This window comes from Symphalangus syndactylus, chromosome 3, assembly GCF_028878055.3.
Source record: "Symphalangus syndactylus isolate Jambi chromosome 3, NHGRI_mSymSyn1-v2.1_pri, whole genome shotgun sequence".
In the NCBI taxonomy this organism is placed as follows: Eukaryota; Metazoa; Chordata; class Mammalia; order Primates; family Hylobatidae; genus Symphalangus; species Symphalangus syndactylus.
Window position 1 is genome coordinate 21,899,818 of NC_072425.2, and position 16,850 is coordinate 21,916,667.

The following is a 16,850-nucleotide window of genomic DNA, read 5'->3' on the forward strand; positions in this document are numbered from 1 at the left end:
GTAGTGATTGTAGACCTCGTCTTATTCTTAAACTTAGTGGGGGGGAGAATCTCTCACCGTCAAGTATGATTTTACCTGTGAGCTTTCTGTAAATGTCCTTTATCAGGTTGAAATGTTCCATTGTATTTCTAGTTTGAGTTTTCTCATTTTTTTCATGAAAAGTGTTAGATTTTCGTCAAATGCTTTTTCTGCATCTACTGAGATGATCATGTGGGTTTTGCTTTTTATTCTATAGATATGGTGTATTACATTAATAATTTTCAGATGTTAAACTAACCTTACATTCCTGGAATAACTCCCACTTGATCATAGTATGTAATCCTTTTTATATTTATATACCAGCTGAATTCACTTTGCTAGTATTTCAAGGATTTTTGTGTCCATATGCATTAAAGACATTGGTGTGCAGTTTCCCTTTGATGTCTTTGTCTGATTTTGGTATCAGGGTAATGGTGTTCTCATAGAGTAAGTTGGGAAGTATTCCCTACTTTTCTATTGCAGAGAAGAGTTTGTGCAGAATAGACATTAATTCTTATTTAAGTATCTGGTAGAATTCAGCAGTATAGCCACCTGAGTCCAGGGTTTTCTTTGGGGTACTTTTTTGATTGCCAATTCAATCTCTTTGTTACAGATCTGTTCAGACTATTATCAGTTTTGTTAGTGTCACTCTAGAAATTTGTCCATTTCATCTAAATTACCTATTTATGGGCACACAACTCTAGTATTCCTTCATAATTCTATGTATTATCAGCAGTATTATCCCCTTTCATTTATGATTCCAGTAAACTGTCTTCTTTTTTTGTGGCTAATCTAATTAAAGCTTTGTCAATTTTGTTGGTATTTTCAAAGAACCAATTTTTGGTTCCACTGATTTTTCTCTACCGCTTTTCTATTCTGTTTCATTAATTTCTGTTCTTTTATTTTCCTTCCTTCTGATTGTTTTAGGCTTAGTGTACCTTTCTACCAGGGTCTTAAGGTGGAAGGTTAGAATATTAAGTTTAGGTCTTTCTTCTTTCTTAATATAGGCACTTAACAGCTATAAATTTCCCTAAGAACTGTTTAAGCTGTATCCCATAAGTCTTAGTATATTGTATCTGGATTTTCATTCATTTCAAGTATTTTCTAACTTCCTTTTTGATTTTTTTCTTCCACTTTTTATTTAGGAGTATGTTGTTTAATTTCCCTGTATTAGTGAATTTTCAGTTTTACTTCTGTTATTGATTTCTAGTTTTCTGCCCTTATGGTTGGATTAATACTTTGGGTGCACTTGAAAAGAATGAATATTCTGCTATTGTTGGGGTGAGTGTTCTACAGAGATCTGTTAGCTCTAGTTGGTCAACAGTGTCATTCAAGGCTTCTATCTCCTTATTGACTGGCCTAGTTGTCCCCTTCATTATTGAAAGCAGTGTATTACAATCTTCAATAATTTTTTTTTTTTTTTTAATGAGACAGAGACTTGCTATGTTGCCCAGACTGGTCTCGAACTCCTGAGCTCAAGCAATCCACCCGCCTCAGCCTCCTGAATTGCTGGGATTACAGGCATGAGCCACCACACCCGGCTAACAAATATTCTTGAATTGTCCATTTTCTCTTCATTTCTGTCAGTTTTTGCTTCATGCATTCTGGTGCTTGGTTATTAGGTATGTAATTGTTAGATGTTTGTTATGGACTGATCCTCCTCATTACAAAATGTCATTATTCATATATCACTTCTAGTAAAGTTTTTTGTTTTAAAGTCTATTTTGTCTAAAGTCAGAATAGCCAATCCAGCTTTCTTATAATTGCTGTTTGCATTACATTTTTCCATCTTTTTATTTTAAATCTATTTGTATCTCTAAACCTAAAGTATATCTTGTAGATAGCATACAGTTGGATCATATATTTTTATCCAATCTAACAGTATCTCACCTTTTGATTACACTGCTTAATCTATTTACATTTAGTATTATTATTAATATAGCTGGATTCAGGAGTGCCAACTTTTATCATTTTTAGTGTGTCTCTTATCTTTTTTGTGCCTCTATTATTGCTTTCTCTTGGACTTAGTAAATATTTTCTAATATAGCATTTACATTTCTTTCATGATTTTTTTCCACATATATTTTTACTTGTATCCTTGGTAGTTCCTCTAGGAACTTACAATGTACTATTTTTATTATTATTTTTTTTTTAGAGAGGGTCTCACTCTGTCACTTGGGCTAGAATGCAGTGGTGTGACCATGGCTCACCAGAGCATCAACCTCCTGGGCTCAAGTAATTCTCCCAACTCAGCCTCCCAAGTTGCCTTCTGACTACAGACACACACCACAATGCCTGGCTGATTTGTGGGGGGTTTTTTGTTTGTTTGTTTGTTTTTGTAGAGACGGGGTTTCACCATGTGGCCCAAGCTGGTCTTAAACTCCTGGCCTCAAGCAAACCACCCACCTCACTCTCCCAAAGTGCTGGGATTACTCTTTTTTTGTTGTTTTGTTTTGTTTTAAATCTTTAAGCTCTGTTGGACTTGAAACAATGTACATCTTATCAGAATGAGCATCTGATTTATACTCACTCAATTCTACTGAGAAACAGAAACATTATTCACACATAGCTCTATTCCCTTCCCCCTGCCTTTTGTGGTATTGCTATAAACATTATATCTATAAATGTTAGAAGTCCAACAATACACTGTCACAATTATTACTTTATATAATTTATATATACCTTTAAAGAAGTTGAAAGAAGAACCAATGTACATTTAAAGCTTTTCTTATATTAGCCTTCTTATTTATCATTTCTGGTTTTCTTCACTTATTCTTATGAATTTGAGTTACTATATGGAGTTATTTCCTAGCCCAAACACAGATCTGTCCCTATCTTATCTCCTTTTTCCTATTATTGGCAAATATATTACATTTCCGCATCTCATAGGCCCAACAATATACTATATACATACTATATAGTACTGCAGTAAAATGCAGTAAATATACTGAGATTTATGGGATACAGCTTAAACAGTTCTTAGGGAACTTTACAGCTATTAAGTGCCTATATAGATACACATGATATATACACAACACAAAAGAGAAAAGGAGAAAATATGCATTTATAGTGTTATTACTACATAATTACTTTTACTGGTGCTCTTTTTCATGTGGATTAAAATCATCATTTGGAGTAACTTGCTTTCAGCCTGAAGAATTTCCTTTAGTGTTTCTTGTAAGGTGGGTCTGCCAACAGCAAATTCTCTAAGTTTTTACCTCAGAATGCCTTTACTTCAAGGAACCTTCAGTTTTGATAATAGCTTGGCTGACATAGAATTGTTGGTTAACAGTTTTTTTGGTTTAAGTGCTTTGAATATGTTGTCCCACTGGCTTCTTGCCTCCATTTTTTTGCTGAGAAGTTAGTTATAAATCTTACGGGCAGGTTCCCTTATAAGTTGATGAGTCAGTTATCTCTTGCTGCTCTCTCAAGATTTTTTCCTTGTCTTCGGCTTTTAGCATTTTTACCAAGATATTCCTCTTTGTGAATCTCTTTGCATCTATCCTACATGGAGTTTATTGAACTTCCTGGATGTATAAATTATTGTTTTAAAATAAATTTGGGATGTTTTTGGACATTATTAAAATTTTTTTCTAGTCATTTCTTTCTCCTCTCCTTTTGATACTCCTATTACAAGCATGTTGGTACACTTAATAGTTTCCCATATTTTTCTGAGCCTGTTTTTTTCTACATTGTTTTTCTTCATGTTCTTTGAGTAATTTCTACTGATCTATCGTCAAGTTCATTAACTTTCTTTTGCCAGTTTAAACGTACTGTTGTGCCCTCAAGTGAGTTTTTCATTTCAGTTACTGTGATGTTCCATTCCAGAATTTCCATTTGCTTCTTTTTAAAATGATTTCTATCTCGTTATATCTCTATTTCATGTGAAACTATCATCACACCTTCATTTCTTTAAACGTGATTTCCTTTAGTTTGCTGAATATATTAATAATAGCTACCTTGAAAGCTCTGTGTTAAACCCAACCAGTCACTCTCACAGGCAGTATCTGTTGCTTGCTTTTTTAACAGGATATCTGGGTCATATTTTCTTGTTTGTCTGAATGTCTTATAATTTTTGGTTAGAAACTAGATACTTGAGATAATATACAGTACCAACGCTGAGTACTGGCCTCCCCCACTGCAAGGTTATTGTTGATGCTTGTTTATTGGGTGACTGGCTAGTTGATTTTTGTAGATTCCATTGTCCAGTGTTAAGCCTCTGGTGTTGCTCCTCAGGGAGCTCAGACTTGAGATTGCTCACTGTCACCTTGGGATGAGAGTGGTTTGGGCAGGGCTCTCACTGACTCTTCGTTTCTCTGACCACATCTAGCTTGTTAAATTACACTAATTGCTGTCTGATTGTTGTAATGATTTCAACAATGCACTACAGTATAAACTGCTCCACAGTCTAAGTCAATCAAACTTGGGTATCTTTGAAGTGAAAGTTCCAGAGGTCAAGGGTTGAGATTTGTTTTGACCCTTGGTGATCTCCTCCCAGCTGTGTCTTTCCCTAGTTTCCTCAGGCAAATGAGCACATCTACAGTCAAGTCTAAATGTCCCATCAATCTACCAATCTTCCCCAATTACCTTTCACCACAACCTCCACTATTTTTTAGAGTAACCTTAGGCTTAAACTTTTCTATACTCTGTCGTGAATGAAGCCCATTCCTTTAAGAAGGCTGCTTTAAGGCCAACTTTTCCCTGAAGGTAAAATCTCTGAGACATGGCTTTGGAGCTGGAAGTAGAGACAATGACACACTGTGTGTCACTGAGTGACACCCTAGGGTTAGTTGCTCTGCCCAAAGTAAAGCCTCTGTCCCAGGAGCAGGGGCTGGGCAGAAAAACAAGGCCCCCAACCCTTAGTCACACTTGGCCAGAAACAGGTATGGGGAAGCAGGATGTGAAATACTGATATCTTGCTCCTGCTTTGGAAGATTGCTCAGAATGGGAGCTGGTGGGGCACAGGGATTCTTGTCTTCTTCACTGCACCAATATGGAGAGGAGTTACCATCTCTCTCAGCTGGGACAGGGTAAGGAAAGGGCAGATCTTGTTACCAATAACAGGTTCTTGCCCCCTGACCAAATTTTAGTAAATTTTCTTGAATAAATGTTTTGTCATTTGCTGTATTTCCTTTAAAACACTTTCAGAGACCTTAAATGTTTTATTTTCGTAATTGTCACCAGTTCTGCTGGTGAGTAGAACATGCTGTCATCCTACAAGTCCCTCTTAACCAGTGAGCTTTTAAAAATATAAATTAGATCATGATCCCATTCAAAACTCTCCAAAATTTCCACTCACTTTTTTTTTTTTTTTTTTTTAACAAAGCCCCATACTTCCTACTAAACTCCACAGGGTTCTACACAATCCAGCCCATGCCCACTATTGGATCTCATCCTTTACTGCTTTTTACTTTGTTCACTCTGCTCTAACCCCTGTCCTAGCAAGGGTGGTTCTCCTCATGGTCTTTCTATTTGCTGCTCTAACTGGAAAGCTCTTTTCTCAGATTTTTCTATGGCCTTCTTCCTCACTTCATTTGGGCCTCACCTCAAATGTCATCTCAAGACCTCCAAAAAAGCACCTGTCATTCACTCTTATTAATTTTTTTCAAGTTTTACTGTTTTTTATTTATTCCTCTATATATTTATGAGTAAGAGTAAGGGTTTTTTCTTTTTTGAGACAGGATCTCACTCTGTCACCCAGGCTGAAGAGCAGTGGTGTGATCATGGTTCACTGCAGCCTCCACCTCCTGGCCTCAATTGATCCTCCCACTTAAGCCTCCCAAGTAGTGGGGACTAAAGGTGTGCGCCACCACACCTGGCTAATTTTTTAAACTTCTGTAGAAATGGGGTTTTGCCATGTTCCCCAGGCTGGTCTCCAACTCCTAGGCTCAAGTGATTCACTTGCCAAGGCCTTCCAAAATGTTAGGATTATAGGTGTGAGCCACAACACCTGGCAAGTTTTCAAATTTTTGACAAAAAAATTTTTTTTTAATTATACTTTAGGTTCTAGGGTACATGTTCACAATGTGCAGGTTTGTTACATATGTATACATGTGCCACGTTGGTATGCTGCACCCATTAACTTGTCATTTACATTAGGTATTTCTCCTAATGCTATCCCTTCCCACTCCACGACAGGCCCCTGTGTGTGATGTTCCCCATCCTGTGTTCAAGTATTCTCATTTTGACAAAAATTTTTAAAAGTCAAGGAACAATCATAATGTTGTTCACTGTTTATCCACATATCCTGTTTTGTTATTCTTCACAGCACCTAAATTTATTTGATATATTTATTTTCTTATTTGCTTAGAGTCTTATTTCCCCCATTAGAATTAAAGCTCTAGAAGGGCAAGGAGCTTTGCCTGAGTTGTTCACCACTATATCCCCAGTACTTAGAACAATAATTGGCATATAGTCATTACTTAGTAAACATTTGTTGCATGAAAAGATGTTAACAGGAATTAAAACATTTTTAAAGCTACTTAAATTTTAAATGACAACTTTAACAGATAATCTGTTTTTATCTATATCAATAAAGAGTAGAACAATAATAGGGCATTAGAAAATAAGTAATAGTGGCTGAGAAATTATAAAAAAAAATGGCCAGGTATTTAAAGTTGTTTCAATAATCCTAAAACACATTTTCGTAAATAGCATCTTTGACCTGCCAGTGCCCTCACATTATGTAAACCAGTACCAAACAAAACAAGTACTTGTAATTCAATGGAAAAGTGAAAACAATACTAAAATGACAAATGTTTATACTATAACCACTAGTTTTGACACTTAAGGGTATTGAAAAATTTAGGAAAAGCTACTCAGCGTGAAAATCTTTAATCAAATATAAACTACTCACTAGGTGCAAATAAAATTCTTTAACATTAAAGAAAAAGAAGTATATTACTTCCATGTTCTCACTTTCCTCCCGTATCTGTTTTCTGTTAAGGCCAAGTTTTGCAATGGGCTTAGAAAAGCTAAGCAAAACAATCTTAGGTTACAGAGTTTTTACCTTGAGTCCTGTTTTCTCATCATCACTTCCATTATTTGTAGATGGTGTCTCATCTCCTTGCCTGGAAACCAAGACAAAATCTTCACTATTAAGAGTAGATACTGAGTCTGAAGAGACACTGATTTTTCCAACAGAAGCCTTGTCATCCATAACTCAAGAATGAGTCTCAACACATGAATGATTAAATATTTTTTAATGCCTGAAAAACAAAAACCATAAAGATACTCATATACAATGTCTGCCAGATATTCAATTACACTCTACTTCTTACACAACATATACGAAATTTTTTTTTAAATGCTTCAAAAATATTTTCCTAAGACTTTCACTACTTATAGCTTAGGGTTTTTTTTTTATTCCAGATAATAAGGGAATTTCATGCTATTCAAGGCCAAGATATTTCAGACTTCAAAAAAATAAATAAAACATATTCCCTTCAGGATAACCCTAACTACTTACAGTGATTTCTTTGGGCTAAGTTGCAATTCAAGTCTTAGCCTCCAAAAATATGTAAGTACTAGCCTTCTGTTTTCTACCCTCTAATTTTTCTTTTTATTTTTTGAGACGGAGTCTCACTCTGTCGCCCAGGCTGGAGTGCAGTGGCGCGATCTCCGCTCACTGCAAGCTCCGCCTCCTGGGTTCACGCCATTCTCCTGCCTTAGCCTCCGGAGTAGCTGGGACTACAGGTGCCCGCCACCATGCCCGGCTAATTTTTTGTATTTTTCGTAGACACGGGGTTTCGCCGTGTTAGCCAGGATGGTCTCGATCTCCTGACCTCATGATCTGCCCGCCTCGGCCTACCCTCTAATTTTTAAAGTTGTACATGTAAATGAAATGGAAAGCACTTAATTATTGTGAGGGCACAATAAGGTTTTCCTAGCATTATTGATACTTAAATTTAAAATATTAACATGGTTTTGACAGGCCAAATTTCACATTAACACCCAACAGGAAAAATTCAAGGCAGTTAAACTTTAGCATAAATTCTAGAGCTTGGAAATACCTTACAAAGTAGGAAATGAGAAGTTCATTAAAAACTGCATCTTCCCACACCACAGTTTCTTAGAACGCAGCTCAATATGAACATTACCCAAATAAGGGTTTCATACCAAAAATTCCCAGCAAAAAGTATAAATATGTGTCACTTATGAAAATTCATTCAATTATTTATTGAGTCTTGGAATGAAACTTAAACTCACCATCATTTTAAAACCTAGTTCTGCAAACTTTGTGGCAATGTTTCATTTGGTTGTCAAAACATCAACAAAACAATAAAACGTTATACTCATTAACTAACAAAAGTAACTATGGCTTCATGTTCATCTAGTACCTCAAAGATGTTAAGGTTCTAAAAATCTGTTTAATTTCTCTGACTGTGGATTTTTAATCATTGACTATATATTTATGGAGCATACACCATGTGTCAAACAAAATTTTCCCCTAAAAGGCCCACATATAAACATCTGGCAGGAGAAACTACACAATCCCTGAGTATTATAGTTGGAAGAAAACTTAGAAATCTAAAACCAAGTTGATGGCAGAGTAAAAAGTAGGAAAAAAAAAAAAACTTACAAATCAATACTGTTAGATAAAGAAATGGCAACCCCGAGAGAAGGAAGGTCATTTAACCAGTTAATGGCACAGAACCTAAGGCTAGAACCCTGGACTCTCTGCTGCCTTTGTTTAAACTAATTCCCCTGCTTAACAGCTATTACACATCTGCATTTCATAAGACCAAATCTAAATACATAGTATGGCATTCAAAAACATTTCAAATTGTACTTTTGAAAAATTCAAAGAAAAATGTTTCACTTAATCCATTCAATGAATACTTATTCAGTGGTTAATGTATAAAGAGTAAGCTATGATAAACAAAAGAAAATAGATTCTTGCCCCAAAGTTTATAATTTAGTAGCGAACAGAGACAAATCGTACCTAATAAGTACTGATTTAGGGTAAAGAAAATTATGGGAACATGTTGGGAGAAGGACTAACTTAGACCTTTGCTGAGGAAATATACTTTATTCCTTTAGATATTTGCCCTCACAGGATTCTCTTCCTGAAGTGGTTTCCTCACTTTTGTACTTGATCAACTCCAACTCCTCACTCATGATGTAAAAATCTCCCTCTCTTAGTAGTCTTCTCAGTCCACTTGCCCGTTCTCACCCCAGAATCCAAAGAACTGTTTCCCTTATATCTGTTCCTACAGCATTTTACATTTGATTTTTCTACAGTATCTATTATGTTGTTTTATAATTTAATGGTGAGTGCCTTTTAATTTGTCACATCTCTATTTCACAAATGAGGAAATTAAGTCTTAGAGAGATGGTGTAACTTGTTCAATGTAATGTGGTTAGAGTCAAAGTCAAAAATTAAACCCAGTTATCTGACTCCAAAGGCTATACTCTTTCCGTTCGATTATGAAGCCTTTCTAATGCCACAAATTTGGGCCTTGTCCCAAAACACTCAGTACTGGGTAAAGGAGTCTTTAACTTTTTTTTTAGAATTTGTACTTTAAGAGAAGTTTCCATGCTCAATCAATTAAGTCTTTTATCCATCTTTTATAATGTGATTAACAGTTGGATGGCAGAGGGCCTGGGAAAGTGGTCTAAAGCTCTGGTCTCAGAGACACTAACAACTTTGTATACTACTACTCTGGACTCAGAAACAATGTACTTTGGTAATTACACTAAGGAACTGAGATTTGGCAAGCTCAAAGTTCCACCTACTTTCTTTGAGAAGGTGATAGGAAAATACACTTTATAAAATACTTTATTTTTTGTTTTGGCAACTGAAAGTAACTGAATCACTCAGCAGGAATGAGGTTTATCAAAACACTAAGTAGTACAGGAAATATTATACAATAAGATTCCTTTTCTCTGCCCTCCATGGACAGAAGTGAAGAGGGAGTAGTCCATCAGCTCTACAAACACAGATAAAACCACCCATTCCCTGGCCTCCACAATGAAGAGGTACCCCAGAACTTGCTGCACTTCTGGCAAATTCTAGAGATTCACAACCTCTGTCTCAAGACCATAAGGGATTTCTTTTTAATCCCTACTTACATCAGTTACCATAAGAAGTCCCTTACTCTAATTCTTCATCCTTCAGACTTTAATTCTAATTCCCATTGACAATAAAGTACCAAAATTCCTCCCCCCAACACCCTGCACTGCCACCCCGCTTCTCCATAGCACCTATAACCACTTGACATATATTTTGGTAATTTAAGTATAATGTAAACTAGAACCTAAGGTTCATGAGGGCAGGCATTTTTATGTCTGATTAAGTGCTGAACCCCTATCACCTGTAATAATGCCTGGCACACAGCAGGTGCTCAACTATTTGTTAAAGAAGTAGGATAAATTGCAAATAAAGATGGAAAAGAGCAAGAGCCACCCAAGGAAAAAGTAAGGCCACCTTTTATAAATTGACAAAAAGAACAGAGGTCATATTTGTGATGCTGAAGCACACAATTAGGAATTAAGAAAAACCTAAGTTAAAATACTGGTTCCGGGCGGGCGCAGTGGCTCACGCCTATAATCCCAGCACTTCGGGAGGCCGAGGTGGGAGGATCATGAGGTCAAGAGATCGAGACCATCCTGGCCAACACAGTGAAACCAAGTCTCTACTAACAATATAAAAATTAGCTGGGCATGGTGGCGCATGCCTGTAGTCCCAGGTACTTGGGAGGCTGAGGCAAGAGAATTGCTTGAACCGGGGAGGCGGAGCTTGCAGTGAGCCGAGATCGTGCCATTGCACTCCAGCCTGGCAACAGAGCAAGACTCTGTCTCAAAAAAAAAAAAAAAAAGATACTGGTTCTACTACTAATAGTAAGAGCTTGTCACACTGAGCCTCAGTTTCCATTGAGGTAATGTTATACTATCGATCTCACAGAGCTACTATATAAATTACTAAGGACTATACATAAAACATTTAACAATACACAAAGAATATTATAAGCACCCAATAGTTATAGCTTTTCAGAAACTAACTTCAAATTCAAAAAAATTTAACAGTTATTAACTGATTTAAGTAATCCAAATTAAAATACTTACACTATCTCTACCTCTTGGCTTATGTCTACAGTGCCTGTATGAGTTAATTTGGTTGTTAGTTACGAAACACATTACTGAGGAAAAAATAAATTAATTAATTTCCTAATTTCACATTCTAAGTTGTTAATACCTAAATAAAAGCAAAATAGTACTTTGAATAAAAATCCTTTATGTATCACAGAAAGGAATAAAATGTACACATTTTTATCTCATTTTATCATACTAACAATTCTGTAAAATAGATAAAGGATTATTATCCCATTTGAAATAAGATACATATGAATAGCCTGGCATTTGGTAGGTAAGCACTCACAGTTTGTCTCCTCCTTTTACAGAAGTAATGAGCCTAGATCCTTGTAACAAGTCCAGTTACCAACAGGGCAGGTTGGTGGATTCAAGTTCAAGGATGCTTTTACTTTTGAGACAGGGTCTTGCTCTGTTGCCCAGGCTGGAATGTGGTAGTGTGATCCTAGCTCACTGCAGCCTCGAACTCTCGGGCTCAGGTGATCCTCCTACCTCTTCCTCCTGAGTAGCTAGGACCACAAGGGTGTGCCACCACGCCTGGCTCGTTTTTTTTTTTAAATTTCTCAGCCAGGCGCAGTGGCTCACACCTGTAATCCCAGTACTTTGGGAGGCCGAGGCAGGTGGATCACGAGATCAGGAGATCAAGACCATCCTGGCTAACACAGTGAAACCCCGTCTCTACTTAAAATACAAAAAAAAAAAAAAAAAATTAGCCAGGCATGGCGGCGGGCACCTGTGGTCCCAGGAGGCTACTCGGGAGGCTGAGGCAGAAGAATGGCGTGAACCCGGGAGGCGAAGCTTGCAGTGAGCCAGGATCACACCACTGCACTCCAGCCTGGGTGACAGAGACCCTGTCTCAAAAAATAAAAATTAAAAAATTAAAAAAAAAAAATTCTCAGCCACCCAAAGTGCTGGGATTACAGGCATAAGCTGCTGTACCCAGCCTTACCTCTCTTTTAAAAAAGTCAAGTCACTTGAGGTGACAGACAATTATGTTCACTTATACAGCCTCTTCCATCACACCTAAAAGTTCAATTATGCTTTATTTTCATTATATCTACTCTTTCACTACTTTTATTCTTACAGAGATACTAAAGATCACTACAGATTTTTATTGCAAATTAGTCCTGTATACCAAAACTCTATGAACTTTTTGCCTAAAGTCACTGCTCTGTGCTGTAAGTGCTAATTTTATGCTCAATTATGTACCCCAGCATAAAATGCATCTCCATATTGCTAAATAAAGATTCACATTTAGCCAGGAGCAGTGGCTCATGTCTGTTATCCCAAAAACTTGGGAGGCTGAGGTGGGAGGGTCACTTGAGGCCAAGATTTCAAGACCAGCCTGGGCAATACAGTTAGATACCATCTTTAAAATAAGATATTTAAAAATTAGTCAAGTGTGGTGGTGTATGCCTGTAGTGCCAACTACTTGGGAGGCTAAGCCAGAGGACTGCTTGAGCCCAGGGGTTCTAGGCTGCAGTGAACTATGACGGAGGCACGGTGCTCCAGCCTAAGTGACAGGGTGAGACCCTGTCTCAAAAAAAAAAAAAAAATTCACATTCATTCTCAATCTCCTCTTAAGCACTGTAGTTAACAGAGTGAAATGGAAGAACTGGCCATGATAAAACCTCTTTTAAGAGTCCTTTAAAGGCAGTCGGTTATGGAACAGTGTTTACTTTTTTAAAAACTGCCAACTTTTTTTTTTGAGACAGAGTACTATCAGATATTTGTATTGTTTCTAGTTAACTAACATCTGAGAAGTAACAAACAGTGACATGCAGTGGCATGGATTTGCTAATGTGCAATTAGCAGAGGCAAAACCACCTCCCAGTAAGTGACCTACCTAGCTTAATAAGAGGTGTGGGTAATACTAATAATTGAACCTGACATGCTTGAGACAAAATGTGCTAGTGCCTCGTCCAAAGCTTGGTTAACCTTTATTTCTTTGGTTTTCTTGAGATTTTCTTCTTGAAAGAGTATTATTAATGGCTCCACCTCTACCACTTTAATGGAACTCCCCACTGTTCTAAACAATCCCTCTCAAAAATACCACCCCGTTACTTCTTTCACTGAACCTCTTAAAAACCATCAATACTACAAAATTTCACAACCCAAAGCATTATTTCTTACTTCCACCTGCTGAAGTAAATGAAAATGCTGGCCATTTTCTTATTCTGAAACTCTTACCCTTTTGCATCCATTTCCTACCTCTATCTTTTCTTAGTTCTCATTTAGGTTCCTTTTCTTCTATTTTTAAAATCACATCATCGTCCTTCTTTTCACTGGCTATCTCATTAGCTAACATGGTTACAGCTTTCTATTGTATGCTGATAACACTCTAGCACTATCTTTTCTCCTGAATTCCACATGGGTATTTGTGTTATATTTTCTTTTTCTTCTATTCAGTATCAAAGAGTCTGATATGTGCCAGACACCAGGTATAGTGTTATGGTGAGGAATAAAAGATACTCCTTACCTTTGACAGGCTTACAGTGGTAGAGAAAACAGACTAGTAAACAGGTAATTATAATACAGTGCTTGTTATAATAGAGGTGTGTAAAGGGTGTTATGAGAAGACACAGCAGGGCTCTACTATATGTGTCCTATGGTCATCTCAAAACCAATTCCTTGCATCCAAAACTAAACCATTTAATCCCCACGCGTCAGCAGATTCTTCTTCCTAGATTCTCTATCCTGGTTAACAGCCACAGATTCAAAACAACATCAAAAAAAAAAAGAAAAAGAAAAAGGAAAAAAAGCACAAGAAACCAAACCAAAACAAATCTTGACTCCTCCTTTTCTTACCCTCCCTTGGAATAATGGATTTTAGTTCTAAAACATATCCGAAATCTATTCCTTCTTCACTATCCCTCATGTCATTGACTTGTATCTTATTCTCTTTCAACCTGCCTATAACAAGTCTTTCATTCTGGACTCTTCCTACTCATTGATTATTTAGCCCCCAAAGTTAATTTCTAAAACTTACATCTGGTCATATATCCCATCCCTCCCTTTTCCTCAAAACTATTTATTGCTCCTGACTGAAAATACAATAAAATCCAAAATCCTTATATTATTTAGTTCTTCAAAATCTGGAGCCAATTTCCATTCTAGTCTTATCTTCTTCTGTCACACCATACTATATACACAAATATGTCATGCATTTTAATGCCTTCAAGCTTTTCATATGCTGCTTGCTCAGCTGGGAATGTGTTTTTGTTTCCCCAATCAGCCTTTCTCCACCAACAACAACCTAGTGATACAATCAAGTATTCAACCTCCCCCTTTCCCTTCTGCAGTGTTCATTATTTTCTTCTAGGGCTCCTCAGGCTTTTTGTTTTTTAGTTCTATCACAGAATTATAGCATTTACCACACAGTAAAATAATATCAACACCTTTTTTCTTTTTCCTTTTTTTTTTTTTTTTTTTTTTTGAGACAGAGTCGTGCCTTGTCACCCAGGCTGGATCCAGTGGTATGATCTTGGCTCACTGCAACCTCTGCCTCCAGAGTTCAAGAGATTCTCCTGCCTCAGCCTCCTGAATAGCTGGGATTACAGGCATGCACCACCACGCCCAGCTAATTTTTGTTTTTGTTTTGTTATTGTTGTTGTTTTTGAGATGGAGTTTCGCTCTTGTTGCCCAGGTTGGAGTGCAATGGCATGATCTCAGCTCACTGTAACCTCCGCCTCCCGGGTTCAAGCTATTTTCTTGCCTCAGGCTCCCAAGTAGCTGGGATTACAGGTGCCCGCCACCACGCCTGGCTAATTTTTATATTTTTAGCACAGACGGGGTTTTGCCATGTTGGCCAGGCTGGTCTCGAACTCCTGACCTCAGGTAATCCACCTGCCTCGGCCTCCCAAAGTGCTGGGATTACAGGTGTGAGCCACCGCAGCCTGCAGTAATTTTGGTATTTTTAGTAGAGATGAGGTTTCACCATGTTGACCAAGCTGATCTCAAACTCCTGACCTCAAATGATCCACCTGCCTCAGCCTCCCCAAGTGCTGGGATTACAGGTGTGAGCCACTGCACCTAGCCCAACGCTTCTTTTCTACTCCACTATATTGATCAATCCATTCATTCCAGAAGCAATTACTGAGTATAAACCACCATGTCAAATGCTGGAAGCATAGTGGGCACAAATAGTCCCCCGAACTACTTGTGGACAGGCGTCTTATGTTTTACTCATATTAATTTCATATCCTTACTTACGGGCAGTGTTCAATAAATTTGGTTGGTTGAATATACTTCATGGCTGTTTAACTAGTAGGGTCTAAGTAATACAAGGAAAACAAACAACAAATATGCTACTTTACATGCATGCATTGGGGATGTGGACATGGATGAAGACTAAAATGAACAGACTTAAAAAAAAAACTAACCTTGAGTGTACCTGACTGACTCTTTATCAAATCCCCAACCGTCATGACCAAAAAACAGTTAACACAATCACAAAAAATATACCTTGGGTTCCCTTTGGACCAAACACTAACCACTTCCCTCCCAATCCCCATTATTTTTCTTGCTCAACCAGTGAAGAAATGGGTACAGCTTTAGGGAATCTTAAGCAAGATGACTAAATCATCTTGCTAAATCAAAAGAGAAAACAATACTTATTACTTCTTGAGTGTCAATTATATGCCCAACATGGTGCGAACAAGTTTTACATGCATTATTACTAATCTTCACACCTTGCCAGATGGGTATTAACTTCATATGACAGACAAACTAAGGCTTGGGCAGGCTGAGTAACTCGCTTAAGTTCACAGAGAAAATTGTGGAACTTGATCCAAATCCAAGTATCTAGGTGTCTCTGTCCTTTTCTGGATTGCATCTCTCTCCCTCTTGATGTCCCTATCTCCATCCTCTCCCCATTCCAATCCATCCTCTATGCTGCTCCCAGTTGTACCCTTCTAAGACACCAATCTGGTGAGTTTACTCTCTGTTTAGAAAAAGAACAAGACAGGATGCAGCAAAAGAATCAAGTCTGAAAGATGCTGTAGCAGGATAATTTCTGTGGGTTTGTAGCTCTTTAAAATTAAACAAGCAGGGTAAAAAGAAGCTATAAAAAATCACATTGCATTAGTCTCAGTTTGTGTGTGTGTGTGTGTGTGTGTGTGTGTGTGTTTTCCTGGCTCTGAACTTTGTTTCGCTGCACTGGTTTTCACATGAATTTCACACAGCCTATCCCTGGAAAGGGTGGGACAAATCAAACAAAACTCAATGGAACACCATCCCTTCTTTACAAAAATAAATTCCTTTCCACCACTACTAACCGCTAAACAATAGATGTCTTTGTTTTCATTCTGACTCTGAATTTTGAGGCTATTTCTTTGAATTATTTTAGTGAGCTAAGAGAATCGTAATAATTTAAGCTTTCTGATTAATTTCAGTTTAGGTTAAAAAACCAAAACCAAAAGAATCAAAACAATCATCTTGGGCCTACTTGCACTTAAAGGCAAGAAAAACTAGCTTATCTAAAACTCACGCTTAGGCAAATTTAAGCCTACCATAACTGTGACAATTTACTTCTTTAAACTATTAAATCACTTTTAGTTCAATTCTACATTAACTAGAAAAGATATCGGAATTAAATACAGGAAATTGTAAAACAAAATAAAACTTTAAAAAATCTTTTTTATAAGTTGTAATCGTTTTGCATTGTGGTTAATAACACAAACATTACCATCTTAGCTACAGAAGTGTACAATTCTGTGTCATTAAATACATTTACATTGTCA

General features: G+C 37.2%; 1 protein-coding gene across 5 annotated transcripts in view; it reads right to left on the reverse strand.

Annotated features, from left to right (window-relative positions):
• The window catches only part of RABGAP1 (RAB GTPase activating protein 1), a 174,721-nt gene that overhangs the window by 142,107 nt on the left and 15,764 nt on the right, over nucleotides 1–16,850 (reverse strand). For 4 of the 5 annotated variants that reach the window (XM_055271164.2, XM_055271165.2, XM_063635987.1 and 1 more), the window contains one exon: nucleotides 7,028–7,226. In XM_055271164.2, the coding sequence (XP_055127139.1) occupies nucleotides 7,028–7,177 (150 nt within the window). In that variant the 5' untranslated portion in view covers nucleotides 7,178–7,226. Of the gene's footprint in view, nucleotides 1–7,027; nucleotides 7,227–16,850 lie in introns of those variants that run through there. The other variant, XM_055271169.2, reaches the window with a different exon arrangement.